Source organism: Rhinolophus hipposideros, assembly GCF_964194185.1.
Source record: "Rhinolophus hipposideros genome assembly, chromosome: 19".
NCBI lineage: Eukaryota > Metazoa > Chordata > Mammalia > Chiroptera > Rhinolophidae > Rhinolophus > Rhinolophus hipposideros.
In genome coordinates, this window is record NC_138065.1 from 4,248,827 (window position 1) to 4,265,189 (window position 16,363).

Here is a 16,363-nt window from a genome sequence, read left to right on the forward strand (position 1 = left end):
TTTAGTTGCTAAGTTTCGGGTAAGTTGTTACACAACAACAGATAATATAGATTTTTGTCCCTGGAAATGAAGTGCTGCTGTAATAAAAGTCTAAAATGTGGAAGTGGCTTTGGAAGAGGGAAGTGGACCTTGAGGAGAGTTTTAGTGAAAAGTTTTAAAAGTGCCCTGAATATACTATACTGTAGAATTTTGGACTTTAAAGGGTGTCGCCTGTGAGGACTGAAAGGAAAGTGAGAGAAAAAAAAATCTTATTAGAAATTGAAGAGACGGGGATCCTTGTGACGTACTGGAACAAAGTTTAGCAACAATGTCACCTGCAATTGTGTGTAAAGTAGTGTATGTGCCTAATAAACTGGGTTTCCAAGGCAAGTCCTGAGAGTGCTGCCTGCTGCCTGGTTGTTTTTTTTTTTTTTGCTGCCTGGTTTCTTAATGCTTCTAGTAAAGTATGAGAAAAAAATCATAAATTAAGGGAAGGACTATTAAACAAAAAGAAGCCAGGATTTGATGGGTTTTGAAAATTCTGAGCCTCTCCACATAGCAAACAATGCTAAAATTAAGCAACGGCTTTTAAGTGAGGATAAAATCCAGGGCAATGCCAGGAAAATGTGGTCTAAAGATGAAGCCAAGGGTATGATTGTAAAACATTTTTTTAAGGCCTCAGAAAAATCAAAGTTGGTGCTTAAGAGCACTGTTCAGTCAGGAAAAAAATAAAAGGCCATTCAAAATATTAAAAAAGATTAAGGGTATGTGTCACAGACCTCTCAACAACAGGGTCTCTACGGAAGCAGAAGCAGAGGGCTTATCAAGAAGGTATTTGTGGGTGTGGCTTTCGTGTAATGGAATAAATCCCAATGAGATTCACAGGAAGCCCACAAAATCTTTGAAAGTATTCTATCAGCAGAAACATTACCAGCTTGGACTGAAAGGAATAGAAATAGTGCAAAATGAAAGACCATTGGGACCCCCCCAAATTCTACTGGCAGTAATAGAAGCAGGCTGAGAATAGTCAGCTGCACACACATTCTAGCTTTCATGGAAAAGGAAGACTCAGGAGGCAAAACCAAGAGTCCCCAGGGGAGAGCCAAGAGCCCTGGAGCATTATTCCCTTGCTGAGGCCTGATCAAACAAACGCCAAACATTTGCTCTACTCTGGGTCGCTATGGCTCAGTGATTCCTCCGTGCCTCCATTCTCCCCGTTTCGTGCAGGACTGTGTACAGTGGTTACCTGACGTCTGTACACCACCGTCTGCTGGGTGTATGGTGAGAAGACAGCTTCTCTCTTTAGTCTCATAGGTCCACAGACTGAGAGGAATGGCACTCAAGGAAAAATACCTGGGAGGCTCACCCAAACCTGGAGCTAATTTAGATGACAACATGCTGGACTGCGAGCTGATGCTGTGATGGGATCCAACCTTTGGAGGACACGGGAGGGAATGAACGTTTCCTGCACATGAAAGGATGTGGATCACTGGGGACCAGAGGGAGGACTGCGCTAGGCGACGTCTAAGATGGCCCCCAATGAGCCCTGCTTCGCACCCCTGTGTAACCAATGAGTTCCTCTTGAGTGTGGGCTAGATCCAGTGAATAGAATGCAGTACAGGTGGTAAGATGTCAATTCTGAGACTAGGTGACAAAGACTGCGGTTTCAGCTTAGGTGCACGCTCCCCCGCCTGCCTGGTCACTGAGGGAAGGAAGCCAGCTGACTTAGCTGCCCCATGGAGATGCCCACGTGGCAAAGAACTGAGGGAGGCCCCAGCCAACAGCCAGCAAGGAGCCGGGGCTCTCAGGCCGGCAACCCACAAGGAACCGAGTCCTGCCACGTAAGTGAGCTCAGAAACGAAGACTCTCAGCTGAGCGTTCAGATGAGACGCAGCCCTGGCCAACAGCCTGACCACCACCTTCTGAGAGCCCGTTAGCCACAGGGCCCGGCTGAGCTGCACCCGGACTCCTGACCCCCAGAAACCATGACGTAGATTACTTGAAGCCACTAAGTATGGGGATTATTTATGATGATGTACTAGGTTAACACACCAGGTAACAATATTACGTCACAACCTTTCCACTGGCTTCTTCTGAACAACTGACTGTTCATTGTCTTTGCCGCCCAGGAAATCTCTCCAGCCTTAAATCCTCAGCTGGGGACTCGCACCTACTAACTCACCAGGACGTGAAGGATTAGTTGGGGTATTTTGACTGAATACCAGAAAAGTCTACACACAAAGGCTTCCTGGGGGAAGCAGAGACGTTGACACACTTTTCTAAATCACTAAAGATGAGTTCTAAGGAAGGGGAACCTGAAAAAAATCTAGTGAAGAGCCAAAGACAAACGATAATCTCTGGAAAAAAACAGAGTTACAGAGGTTCCCAAGGACCTGAAGAGAGAGATGAGAAGATTATATGGAGAAAGAGCCAAGGAACCAACCTTGTAGAGAGCATTTGCAAAGTTTCTCGCACTACAGGTGAGAAATAGGGGTCAGGAATAGCCGAGACCTCACTGATTTTCTCCAAAGGTGGAGTCTGAGGTAAAACATCAGGACGACCCAAGTGGACGCCTGGAAAAAAGAAAGGGGAAGAAAATCAATAAATAACAAAGAAGAGAAAGTGGGGTAGGGGGAATATAGTGAAAAATATGTAGCAACTTGGCTTTTCCTGACAGGAATGGGAAGCAGAGGTGCTAGGCAGATGAGGACTCAGAAGGAAGGGAGGAGCGCCCATTCACATGGGGACCCCAGCCCTGGCTCTGACCTGGCTCCACTTCCGCCTTTGTTGTCACTTGTGCCTTGTATTCCCCAGAGACCGATGGCTGGTAAGTAATGCAGGAGTTGCCGCTGGGGGCTCCTCGCCGAGAGAAAGATGAGCCAGATCGAAACTTTTTGGAAGGAGAAGGCTTCACTTCAAAAGGGAGAGAGAGAGCCTACTTAGCACTCACCTCGGAAACCATCACCAAGACACAGATACAGATTACTAGCGTCCCCCACACAAACCCAAAGCTGTTTTTCTGCAAAGCAGGAAGAAGGGTTAATGGCCACAAAGACGGGCTCTACAAGCTGCTCTGCGGAGGAAGGGGCATCTCAGTTCCCTTCGGTTTGGAAGAAGCAGAGGAGCCAGAGGCAAGGAGACACACACCTGGCCCCCACCTACACGCCGTCTCAGCGGCCTGCTTCCCCCAGGGCCATGGTCTCTCTTCCATAACTCGCTGCTCCTTCAGTCCTTCAGCCTGACACAGATGACCCCTGAGCGCTCTGTCCTCGCAGTACGCATGCACACAGCACTACGACAATACTTTACACTGTCCCTATATCACTCTGAAAAGACTCCGAAGGACTTTCCCATGTTTCTTAAGACTGGGAGGCACGCCTGGGGCTGTACGCCTCCCTGAGGGAGTCTGGGAGGAGGAAACGGGAAGGAGAAGCTGCAGTTTACCCATGCCAGCAGCATGGAAGGTTTGAAAAGAAGAACACTGGCACTTCCCAACCAAGAAAGCTGAGGGAAGACACCAAGCACAGCTGCTAAGCAGAAATCAGTAAGTGCTTCTCCAGCCATTTGGTCCTAGTCTGAGAACTCCTGGGCCCTGGAGACGTAACCGGAAAACAGAACACGTGATATCCTTGCCGATCCCTGTCCAGAGAAGTCTGCTCTGCCTAGCTCAGCCTGCGGCACGGCTCCTACACCCACTACTACACATTTGTTGCAATCCCGCCAATTTCCCAGAAATGCCCCTCACCTCAATGACACACGTAGGGAGAGCCAGGGGAAAGCAGCAACTCGGAAACGACTGGGACAGACAGAGACTGACATAAGGACGGACAGCAGCTCTCACGGGACGTGGGCAGAGCAGGAGAGGCCTCTGGACAGAGGTGCTCTGCCCCCCATCTCCGGGCGTAAAGGAGCCACTGGGGGCCACCTGGCAGAAGCCACTTACAGGGGACCTTCTTGAACACTGTGTTGCACATGAAGCGCTGGAACCGTTCCGCGTAGAAGCCGGGCCGGTGCACCGACACTGTGTCCTGCAGAGCACGAGAGATGCAGCAGGTCAAGATGGGAGGCCCGGCAAGAGGGCCTCGAGGCCAAGGGCTGCGGCCCTGAGGGGCAGAGCCCGCGAGCGAAATGACACAGACACTGAGAGGGCACTTCAGAAGTCAGGGAGGCTGGGGGGAGCCCTGAGCTGGCAGCTACTCACCCCATCGTGCACCAGAGCTTTCCAAGAGTGCTCCAGCTTCTTCACAAACCTGCCAAGAAAAATGTGCATCACGCAGTCACACAGTTTTTCGGTGAATAACCTTCCAGTTTTTATTTTAGGGAGTTAAAAAGGCAATGGTACTAGAAAGACTTAAAAGGAGAGTGGCCGGGGAAGCACTCCCACTGTTAGATCGGCTTTCCAGAGGACACAGGGCAGTGCCAGCTCAGCATGGAGACCAAAGGTGTTTCTAGGGGGTCCACTGTCCCCTGCAGAGAAAAGGTAGTGAACATGCCCCTGGCAAGTGAGGGAAAAGAACATTTACTGTAAAAGGACAGCTGGAGGAACAGATGGGCAAGGCTGGAAGGGAACTTACAGCTGGAGGCCAACACTGAACCAGTGAACCAGGGTATTGCGTCCTCATGGAGCGCGACACCTCACAGGGGCAGGCATGGCGCCTCGGTCCCCGGCTCCACCCTCGTCACCACTGCCTGCCTCTCAGCTCCCAGAACAGTGCCCCCCTTGTTTTTAATCCACAGAAAAGGGGAACACGTTTCCAGCTGTACCCCGATGTGGAGTATGACTCATCTCAGATTTCTCAGCGCCACACACACGGTGTGTGCTACCCTGCTGCGCCCGAGGACTGACAGCTCTCCAGAGGTACAGGCTATGTTTGGGGGTGCTGGGAAAAGCCAGCAGCCAGGCAAGATCAAGGAAACAATCCACCGTTTGAAAGCCAGTGAGGTAAGCAGCCCATTGCAGCCACTGTTCCTGTTTCAGGAAGAAGGTGGTGAGAAGCCTTCCAAGCAGGGCGTGCACTCGGCCGCGCTGGGGTCCGCACGCTGCTCACTCACCTGTATGACTGCAGAATGTCGATGATGCCGACGTACAGCAGCAGCCTCTCTCCTTTACTGTTCCGGGCAGGTATGCCGCCCATGCTGGGGAGACAGGACGTGGTGAGGACACCTGCGGCTGGCGGGGACAGGCTCCCCCAAGCTCGAGCCAAATCAGGACATGGAGCTGAGACCTCAGTGTAACCGTCCCATCTTCCAAACACTGGGCAAGAGTGAGAGCTCGCTCCCGCGCCAGGAACCCCTCTGCCATGTGTGTCATACCCACTTCCTCTACCACGCACACGTGCCTGCCTCTCCCACCGCAGTTCCACCCCCGAGAAGCTACAATCACCCCTCCTCGGCACTTCTGGGAATGCCGCCCATGAACTCTGAACTCCCTCAGTACTTTCACATTTACATTCACGCTCACGCAGACATGCTTCCTGAGTCATACGAAAAGACAGCTTAAAAAGGACACTGCCTAGAGGGCCTCTGTGGTCGTTCGGTAACTACGCTCCCTTGGTAAGAAAGATGCCTTCCATAGGAAGGCCCGTAATAAACTGTTTTGATGAAACTAACACGATGTGCAGGCAGTGTCTAAGACTCTATGTGAACTTCAGACAAAGTCTTCATCCCGCCCAGCCCTCCTGCCCTGCTGCACCACGAATGCCCACTTTGACGTCCTTCCGAGAGCTCACTCTACAGTTCTGAATGTAGGCTACTCCTCCCAGACGCTGGTCCCTTCCTCAGGAGCAGAGCTGCCAGCCGACGCTCTCTTCCTGGTGCCCGAGCCCACTCACTGGTCATGGGTCTCCATGGTGCCCCCTCGCCGGGCCTCGCCCTGGATGGATTCCATGGCTGTGGAGTAGAGGGCCTTCTGGGGGGCCGGTCTGCGCGTGTCAGCCGAGCACCAAGTCTCACTGCTTGTGGGCTCTCGTTGTGCGTGATCTATGTTATGGATGGACATCAGGAGGCTGTAGTCCATTATCTTGAAGCTCTGGAGCACCTAATGAAGGAAAACCAGGCTCTGAGCCTTGGCAGGTAGGAGGATTGTTTCCAGGATCTCACAGCTTTCCTGACCCAATTCTTCTTGAGAGCAAACCTCCAGGGCTGACCACAGAATCCCCCTTGTCCCGCCCACTCCTTGGAGAAGAGCGTATCAGCCTCCGCTGGTCACCCTTCATCTACGTCCCCTCAGCTTTCTTTCCTTTGAGGAACACAAATTAGGCCACTGCCTAGCTCGTAAGACCCTCTTTGTTCTTTCCTTGTCTCTCTTCATGAAAAGAGCATTACCTCCTCAAGGGAACAATACATATTTGTGCTGTGAAGACTCCCCGAGGAGGGTCTGTAAAAGTATGTTTCGTGACAGCAGATCTGTGGCAGGACCTTATACGGCCAGTGTCAATTTAGTTCAGTCTGTACTGGATCCCCAGCATGTGCTTTTGGGGACACAGAGACACTTAAGAGAGTTTCTGCCCTTAAGGATAATTTAAGAAAATAAACAAATGTAAAAATAAATACAACACAGTCCACTATGTGCAACAATGGAAGTGCTTCCATGACTGACACACACACAGGTTTGTGAAGCATAAACTGGAGAGAAAATAAGGCCAAGTGCATAAGGAAGGAAGGAACACCGCCAGGCTGGAGGCCTGAGCCAGCACCTTCTGTGCAGGGAGGTACCATCTTGCTAGAACACAGAATGCAAAGGACAGTGTGGCAAATGCGAGAGGTCGGCAGAGGCAGGACAAGGACAGGTCTAATGTCACAGCAAGGAGCCGGGATGGTATCCTGTAGTTCCCGACCCTCTCTCCACCCCAGAACAGGGGCAAAGGGTTTACTCCCACAGCTCCAGAAGCTCACTCTGGTGCTGCAGCTCAGCCGTTTCGGTTGGTCGGTGGAGAAAGGGATGAAGAGCGCGCATGACTGATTCTTCTGTACAGTTTGGGAAAAACCCTCTGCTCCACTATGTCACCAGTCCTTACAACCGAAGTAACTGAAGTGAAATAGGTCTAATCCTGGAGTAGAGCCAGAGTAAGTGAAGAAGGGCAAGGGTAGACACTACGGACTGAACAGAGGAAGACGATCCTACAAAAGTAGTTCGAGAAAAAACAATTATAGATGTAGAAAAATCAATAGGGAAAGGTGTCTCAAAAACCAAAAGAATGTATATTAAGTGGAAATAATCAACTGCCAAACGCTTCAGAAAATTCAAGAAAGGACTGAGGCGGCCTATTTGGCCTCTGGGTAGTCACTGGAAAGTGGTTTAGCTGAAGTGGTGTGAGCAGAAGCCAGGCACCGTGGGCTGAGGCAGGAACAGGAGGAGAAAGGCAAAGGGGAGATGGAAGCACTGAAAAAAATGCTCCTAACCTTCAAACAGGTAAGCTTGTTTGTACGTAGAAAGAAAACAGTAAAGGCTGAACAGGGAAAGGAAGCAAGTTACCATGTTTCCCCGAAAATAAGACCCAGCCGGACCATCAGCTCTAATGCGTCTTTCGGAGCAAAAATAATGTAAGACCCGGTTTACAGTATTATCACCTCACGTCACATATTATAAAAACCCAGTCTTACGTTATATTAAAATAAGACCGTGTCTTATATCAATGTTTGCTCCAAAAGACGCATTAGAGCTGATGGTCCGGCTAGGTCTTATTTTCGGGGAAACACGGTAGGAAGCAGGATCCTAAAGAAAAGGAAATGGACCTAGAGGACAAAAGGGACTAAAGCCACCAAGTCGGGAAGAAAGGAGATAAAGGATGGTTGGGGTCAGACATATTTATAAATTGGTGATGGGGTCAGTACTGGAATAGAGGGCTGGCACGGAACAGAAAGCTGAGATGGTTTGTTGAGAAACAAGGCTGGGGAATGAGAGTTCAAAAAAAAGGTTTGACATAACAAACATAAAAGAAACAAACAAAAACTCAGATTCAGACAACAGAATGGTGGTTATCAGAGGGGAAGGTGGCGTGGGGGAGGACAGGGAGGGTAAAGGGGGTCAGATTCACCGTGAGGAAAGGAAACGAGACTTCACGTGGTGAGCACATAATAGTGTACAGGTGTCATATTACAAAGTTGTATAATATGAAATTTATATAATGTTATTAACTAACGTTACCCCAATAAATTTAGTGGGTTTTTTTTTAACTAAAAAAAAGAAAAGGTTTGAATGGAGTGCCCATCATCTGAAATCTCTGAGAAACAGGAACTGGACTGACGAAAGCACTGAGGGCCCGGGGGAAGTTGGACATCAGACATCAGTAGAGATGCCCATACACACAATTGTGTGATTTTCTTCAATAGCACCCGGCTTCCAAGATACAAATTCGGATTTGGCAGGTAAAACCAAGACCTGAGGAACGATACTGCTGGTATGACTGTAAGAACAATGCAGGACTATGGGGCGCAGGGCACGCAGAGAAGGGAAAACAGCCAGGTGCGGGAGGATAAACAGGGAGGAAGGAAACGCAAAGGTGTAGCAATGCCCTAATGTAAAAATTATTTTAACTGAAGTCTGGGGCATATGGCACGAAGGAACAGCGCCCATCTCCCACAGGTTCGATGCCTAAGAACCACCCAGCTGCTTCAGTGACTGAGGGAGGGGAGGAAACGTGCCACTCACCAGACAGTCGCGCTGCAGGGTCTTACACAGAGCGTTGTACATGTCGGCGTCCAGGAAGAGGCCGTCGGGGATGTCCTGTAAGAAGTCCAGGTCCTTCAGGGTGGGCAGAAGCTTCTCTCGCTCCTTCTGGGAAGCCCGCCGTTTGTAGGTGGAGCCCTTGAGGTCGTATTTGATGTGCATCTTCACCGAGCGTGGCAGGAGGTTGTTCATGACCACGATTCGGATGTTCTTGCCGCCCGCCTGCACACAGTACAGCCCGTAGAACTTAGGGAGCAGAGTCCGGGGGTTCTGGTTGAGGTTCTGAGGGCACGAAAATAAAGAAGTAGGAGAGCAACTCAGCTGATGTTCAGGGAAACTCAAGGGCAAACGTTGCCACCTACCTTCCACATCCATAACCTGGGCTTCAGGTACTGCTGGTCTGCCCGTAAGCTCACACAGCATTTGTTTACAATTTCCCAGTGCACCTCACGAGGGCATCGCCAGCACCCTGAGCCACAGACCCTCCAATACAGTAACCAGGCAGGATACTGAAGGCATGATGATATATTCCTCCGGAGAGGTTTAAGGGAAGCCAGTCCTGAAAAAGTCGGACCCCTTAGCCCTTGGTTTAGTGTATTCCTGACTGTGATGGGAGGCCAAGGAAAGCTCCCTAACTTCTCCAGAACCTACAAAAGCAATCGGTCAGAGTAAAAGTGGACAGAGTACTATCGAGAGAAGTAACCAACCTCATCTTCCACTCTAGGAGCTGCACTAAGAACAGAAATCAAAATCTTCACTGAATCTTGCCTTGGGTAGGACAGGCTAAGGACAGGTGAACAAAACCCCCTTAAAATAGGACAGGTGAACAAAACCCCCTTAAAATAGGACAGGTGAATAAAACCCCCTTTAGCCACAGACAGGCAAAAAGATGGGGGGAAAGCACAAAGATGAACTCTATTCCGCAGACAGTCGCTGCCACTGCTCGCCCCACGGAAGATCGCCTCCCCAGCTCTGTCGTGGAGAGCAGTGGGGAGCACAGGCGGCCAGCTCCCTTCTCCTCACCATGTAGTATCCTGGAAGCAGCTTCTGCAGAAACTCTGCCTCTTTATGCTGGACCGTTTTAATGATGAATTCGTCGTCACTGGATACGTAGAAGAGGGAACCACTGGCCCCAGAGTTGCAGAGTTCAATCAGCGGCTCACTGCAGAGGGAGTACTGGGGCCCAGAGAGAAGAGCAAAAAGTTCAGAAATATCAGGGGCTGCCCATGCAGAAACGAACTACAGATGCAATTCTGTTCTAAAGAAAAGCCAGAGCCAGGCTACGGAGAGAGAGGGTCTTCCTTCAGGAGGGTCCCTCTGATACTGGAGTCACAGGGTCATGAGAACCGGAAGCTTACCAAGTAATCATCAGGCCGGATACCAAATAACTCCCGAAAGTAGCGGAAGGCAACAGGTGCATAGGTCTTGAACCGAAAGTCATTGTAGTGATGGGCAGGGGTCAGGTTGCTCCCTTCGCTGTGGGGTCAAATAGAAGCCAGAACTTATCCACGCGGGGAAAACATTCAACACTCACCCAGAGGCAGGTCAATATATCCCCCCGAGACGACCAGACGGGTAAAATGAGTCAGTTACTTAGTGGGTCAGGGGCACAACATTGGGATTAAAACATGGGCACAAGGAATAACACTGCCTCTTATCAAGTGCATGGAATTGGTTTTTAGGGCTCACTGCACAGGCCAGAGGCTCACAGAGGCATCCAAGGATAGCATCTGCTCCCCAAATTCTAGTCTACAGCACCCTGATTAAGATCAGGCTAAGGACTGGGCACATGTTCAGGTTTAAACTGGACCTGAAGCCCTACAACTGTTGAGGTTGGTATGAAAAAGCTCCCCTTTCCAGGCCCTGAGCCTGGACACGAGCATCTGTACCTGGGGAAGAAGATACTCTCCACCACGTAGAAGTCTTGCATGAGGACATCCCGCTCTGGTTTGGTGCTCAGGCTCCCCACGGTGTGAGTAATGCCTAACTGGATGGCACCTTTCAAGGCTGATGAGGTTGTCTGAAAATGAAACAAAAACAGAGGAAGTTTCTAGTATTATTGCTGATAATTATTGTTGATAGTAGTATTGCTGATCACAGCAATAAAAGCTCAGGAGGGAAGAGCCAGGAGTAGTCGAAAGCAAATGCCCTTCTAGTCGAAGGTCAGATTAAACTGCGGCAATCCAGTTTGCCCCTTCCCATGCTTTCCATTGGGGTTCAGCCTGGCAAAGAATGGAAGGACACAAAGACACAGAGTAGCAAAGGTGGGACCGTCCTAGTCAGCCCCTGCAAGCCAAGGTGTTCCCTGCTACCCATACCTACATTTGGAAGATACATTGTATTGAGAGAACAATGGTAGGTCTCACTCCAACAGTTCCTTCCCCCAGAGTATCTGGGACCCTGGAAACATTTCATTCATCTGATAGAGAATGTAACTAAAATTAACACATATTCTGATTGATATGACTGCCGGGCTATAACTTCAGTTCTCTAAGGCAGCGCCTGACTGGTGTCCTAAGGACAATACAGTGGAAGGAAAAAGAAAAACGAAAACAACGAGATAACCCTCCTAACTGAAGAAGCAAGCCTGAAAAGCCTCAATTCCTAAGAGAAGTACTTAGACTTAAAATGATCATACTGTGGTCAAAATACAAATGCACGAGCCCCCGTCTTACAATCCAGCCTTCGAATCCCACGGAAAAATATCGCATCACTCAGATCTGTGCTGTCCATCCAGTGGCCACCGGCCACAATGGCTGTTTCACTTTAAGTTAATTAAAATTCAATTAAAAGTTCACTTCTTCAGTCTTACTAGCCACATTCAAGCATGACTCGTGGCTGCCATCTTGAGTAACACAGATAATAGCACTTCGATCTCTGTAGAAAGTTCTATTGGACAGTTTTGTTCTAAATGATTTCCCTCATCCTTAACCCTCACCAGTTATTACATTTCTACTTAGTCCTCATTGGGCATTAAACTTATAACTAGTATTTTTCTTTAAAGCGTCTGCCTCTCCAATTAGACTAGGAACTTATCTTTTTGTCTCAATGTTCAGCACATAAAAAGAGCTCAATAAATGTCTGTTGAATTGACATTCACAGCGCATTGCTGAGGAGTCAGGTCCCTGACTGAGAAGGAGTCAGGCCACCTCCATTACTGGGGACAATGCAACATAGGCAGAGAACAGACACAAGAAAATTTATGTGCGCCTGCTCTGCATACTGCCCATTGAGAAACCTGAGCGTTTCCAAATTAGTCCAGAACTGAAGAATCAGGACCACCCCAACATGCTGTTCTCCTGTTCTCTTCACCAGTTCAATTTTCTGTTCTTGGCTATTACTTCTATCTTTCCAACTCATTTAAAAGCTCAAAAAGCAGGTGTTCTAGGCCCTAGTCACTTGCTGAAACTACAATCTATCAAAACACACACACACACAGAAAGAAAAACATCCGACCTGCTGTATTACCAGGCTGGGGGGGGTCTGGCCTTGATTTTACGTACATCCAGGTACTGGAGGAAAGACAGAAAGACTTCAAGAGACCTGCTTCCCTGTAGCGAGGGAAGAATGGCCTGCGGGCCTTGCTACATGTTTATATGTAACAGGAAAACCCAATTTCTCCAGCTCCGTGAAATAAATAGTATCCAATACTACATTTGTCCATTAAGCACATCCTCATTTGCACACACACATACAGATGGGAGAAAATTCACTTCACCCTTTGTGAAGTCTGAAGTCCAAGTTGTATGATAGCTATTGTGCAAAGGCTTAGGATAGCAAGAAACGGGACAGGATATGGAGAATATCAAGGGGACAGAATTATTATTCCTTCCTGGAGTAAGATGAAAGGGTTCCACCCAGACATACCTTCTTATATGTTGTCTCTCCTGAGGAATCAACACTTCGGTGGCCTATTTTCTTAATGGGCATGCCAGAGGCATAAGACACCTAAAAAGAAGAGCCAAGATTAGTATATAATCCCCACACAATAAACCAAACAGCTACCATGGTAGTACATCAAAACAGAACAAACCAACACACCCTTCTTTTAGGTTATGAACATTTTCAAAATCTTCAGAAGATCCATCCCACGCAAACATATGGCTACAGGGCTGCTTCCCAACGAATTAACTGGCTGAAAGGGGGACACAGAAAAAAACTCCAAGGGACACATATTTCATATTGGGTCCTCAGAAAGATGACATACAAAGTGACAATGAGTATCATTAAAGGAAAGTAGGAACAAGAGAAGAAATAGTCCCAGAAAAAAAGGGTAAACCTCAGTTCACAAAAGCGAGACAGGTTAGAAGTAGAGTTCCAGAGATGCCTTTTTTCACCAGCTTCCTTTCAGAAATTACTACCCCTCTAACCTTCAACCCAGTCTGAACACTACTTGCTCAAACAGAGAGCACCAGCAGAAATGACCCAGCCACTGGCAAATGAAAGTATGTGAAGCCAGGAATTAAAAGACTGAGGCAGTAAGACGACCGCCCTGAGATAGGGGCCGCAGAGCCTCGAAAAGATTCCTGAGAACGTGATATGGCTTTGCATCCAACTCACAGGACAGCCCCTGAAATAAGCAGGGAGTAAAACCAGTAGAGCAGAGCCTGCGGGGGCTATTCCCCACGGCCAAGATGCCAGCACAACAGAAAGGTCCTCGTCATGACGTCAACACCCATTAAGTCAGTTAGTAAGCCAGAAGGCAAAAACACAAGTGGAAGGAGGATGTCGTGATCTTAGGGCCTGATCGGCAAGCTCTACTCTTCTCGCTAAGGCACTTAGTGCCAGAAAAACCCCAGTATATATCCTGACAGATCCTGGAAGATGTTCTCAGAAAAAAGCCTAAAATCTCAGGCAAAAAGGGCCCGCATTCTGAGATCCCGTCCCCATCACAAAACCCAGGAGAGAGGCAAGAAGGAAGCAGCGGGTTGGAAAATACTCTGTGGGAAGAAAGTTAAGCAAATGGAAACTATTTTGTACAGAAAAGAAAAACTTTGGAAGTGAATAGTTTCTGTATCGTTAAAAGAAGTTATTCCAATTCCCGGGAGCTACGCAACCAGGAGGCAGTAACAGCAAAACACGCGAGTGGCCTTTAGTGTTGCACTGCCTGGGTTTCAGTCCCCCATTTATTAATCCCACTTAACTGTGTGACCTTGAGCAAGCTATGGAAGCTCTACCCTCACTTCCTTCATGTGTAGAACAAGGATAACAACAGCAGCTCTTCCCTCACAGGAGCTGTCTGCAGGATTAGATTAAGGGTTCCCTCAAAGGGCACTCAGGTACATTATTTACTCTTTGGTACATTGCATTAGCTACATTACAAAATGCTCAATACATGAGCTTGTGTTAACATCCATACCAAACTGCAACAGGAGAGCTGTGTAATTTCTAGCTTACCAAAGAGATGTAAGAACCCTGTCTAGCTCCCAGACTCAAGTGGGGGAAAGCAAAGGTCGTAAAGAGCTATCTTCCTATCCCAGAATTAAAGTTTTAGAGTCGTCATAGCAATATGCAACTTACCTCAGATGTTGTGGATCTCTTGACTCCAGATGCTGTTCAAAAATAAACAAAACACAATCATAAGTGTGTACACACACACACACGCACACACACACACACAGTCTGCACCACGCACACTGAAAGAATCAGCGTCTGAGTCCAACTAGACCTGACCATGAGCTTCCTGCCTCCTGCTCTGTGATACCAGATCCTTTTGGAGAGATTTTTTTAAATGTCCTTCCTCTCCCTCCTTCGTGCCCACAGAGCCCTTACGCACATTCCATTCTGTCCCAGTACCTTTTCTTACTCCAGTATTCACGTTTGTTCTGGGAAATATATCTGTTCTTAATACGTCTAACATCAGTCAGAGGACCACACTGACCCCACGGCTGAAAGAGAAAGGGCGTAAGACATCCCCGAGACACTGGAAAGTCTGGGCTTTGATTCAGTTTTCCTCTAGACCTGAAAGGCTAAGAACTTTTGGAGCTTATTACGGAGATTTTATTCCTCTATCATTTCAGAAAAAAAGGTAAAGAGTTGATCTGTGGAGACGAGGAGGCTGAGGAGGAGAAAACGCAATGTCAAAATAATGAAAAGGCATTCAGTGCAGGCAGAAACGGATTCTGCATCCCTATAGCCTCGTCTTGATTTCTGCTGCAAACTCAACAGGAATTTGTTGGCATTTCTTACTTACTAATGTTAAGTTTTACTTACGAAATATTTAACCAGTGAAGATGTGTAAGATAAGTGTGTAGTTAAATCTCGTAATTATTATTTATGACTTTTACCCATTTAAACTTAGGAAAGATTTCAAGAATAAGTATGTGTAGAAAGTGACTAAAAGACCGTATCTGTAGAAAAATCTGCTCTGACAGGGTAAGTCAATTCTTAAGGGTTTGCCATCCCCATAACCTTCCATTATCATGCCGGAGACACATGATGACAAACCGTCCTTCCCTTTTCACACTGGAGAATGTTGGCCTCTATCTTACTGATATACCATTTCAATCTAGATCTAAAGAATTCAAAGGGAATAAAGAACATCCATATCAAAGAAAAGTAAAAAAGGGAGTCCAAATGGGATGAATCTTCAATCCTGTAAATCAATACCTGAGCAGAAGACCCCAGTTCCCATCCACATATAAGGATTAATGGTGAGGCAGCAACACAGACACATGGGACAATCAGGTAAATCCCTAATTATGACTGTTTAAGACAAATGATCAAGTGCCCCGAGAATTCCAGACTCTAACTGGGCTCACAGGAATAGCTGTGATAGTCTTTAGCAGTACAAAGGCCAAAGTACAAAGCACTTAGTAGTACAAAGGCCAAAGACCCAGTATTTCTAGTACCAACAAGCAGAGCAGCAAAATTTCCTTCCTCGTGGTGAGTCAGGGTGGCAAAAAATGGGGAACAGATGGTTTTCATTTCTCTCCCCAAAAAGGAGGCAAGGAAATGTCACCTCACTGTTAGGAAGACATGCTAAATAAAATGACCCAGAAAATGGGGCAAACATCAGAGCCCAATAATCTACCCCGTTTGTAGGGTGGTCCAGCGTCAATAAGGTCGACTTGAGCTGGTGAAAGACCAGGAAAATTAGGACTGGAACCCTAAACTAACGCTTCCAAGGAACAAACAAGCCAGGATGACTCAGATTTATAATTAACACTGCTCCTGACTTACTGCAAAATTGGAGGTGTCCACCAACAAAAAGATAGCCAAACCGTTTATATGTTACAACCTTGTAGCCAAGAGCAAGTCAACATGCTGAGCTATTTAAAAGTCAGAAGGCCTGGGTTCAAATTCCTGTTACACCCAGCAAACTGTTCTGGATATTTCACTAAAAGAGGAAGCTGTATTAGGTTATACAAAGATTAAATGAGCTAAGCTAAATCAAAGTACTTTACGGACTGTAAAGTGCTACACAAACATGTTGTCATATGTGATCGCTAATGCGAGAGCAAAGCTGGGCCCACAGCAAGGTGTAAAGTTCAATTACCCAGGCCTTTGTGAAATTCTAATTAGTGTCGCAAAGTACTTGCTCCTCCCCAACCCCTCAGCTTCCCCACCCCACCCCCCGAAAGTGCACACACACAACTCTAGAATCAGTGATTCTCTGTGACGAAATCGGGATGCTTTCAGTTGAGAAGACAAATACTGCTTCTGGACTTCTTGGTCAGTGCCTGGCCGATCCCTTCCTCTTTTACCTCAGAGAGA

General features: G+C 47.7%; 1 protein-coding gene across 5 annotated transcripts in view; it reads right to left on the reverse strand.

The window, feature by feature from the left end:
• PIP5K1A (phosphatidylinositol-4-phosphate 5-kinase type 1 alpha) overlaps positions 1-16,363 on the reverse strand; it is a 32,459-nt gene that overhangs the window by 2,902 nt on the left and 13,194 nt on the right. For 3 of the 5 annotated variants that reach the window (XM_081026855.1, XM_081026856.1, XM_081026857.1), the window contains 12 exons: positions 14,168-14,199; positions 12,515-12,595; positions 10,537-10,667; positions 10,006-10,123; positions 9,671-9,823; positions 8,630-8,929; positions 5,811-6,016; positions 5,032-5,115; positions 4,181-4,229; positions 3,923-4,007; positions 2,746-2,892; positions 2,423-2,552 (listed from right to left, as the gene is read on the reverse strand). In XM_081026855.1, the coding sequence (XP_080882981.1) occupies positions 2,423-2,552; positions 2,746-2,892; positions 3,923-4,007; positions 4,181-4,229; positions 5,032-5,115; positions 5,811-6,016; positions 8,630-8,929; positions 9,671-9,823; positions 10,006-10,123; positions 10,537-10,667; positions 12,515-12,595; positions 14,168-14,199 (1,516 nt within the window). The remainder of the gene's footprint in view (positions 1-2,422; positions 2,553-2,745; positions 2,893-3,922; positions 4,008-4,180; positions 4,230-5,031; positions 5,116-5,810; positions 6,017-8,629; positions 8,930-9,670; positions 9,824-10,005; positions 10,124-10,536; positions 10,668-12,514; positions 12,596-14,167; positions 14,200-16,363) is intronic. The other 2 variants (XM_081026859.1, XM_081026858.1) reach the window with 2 other exon arrangements.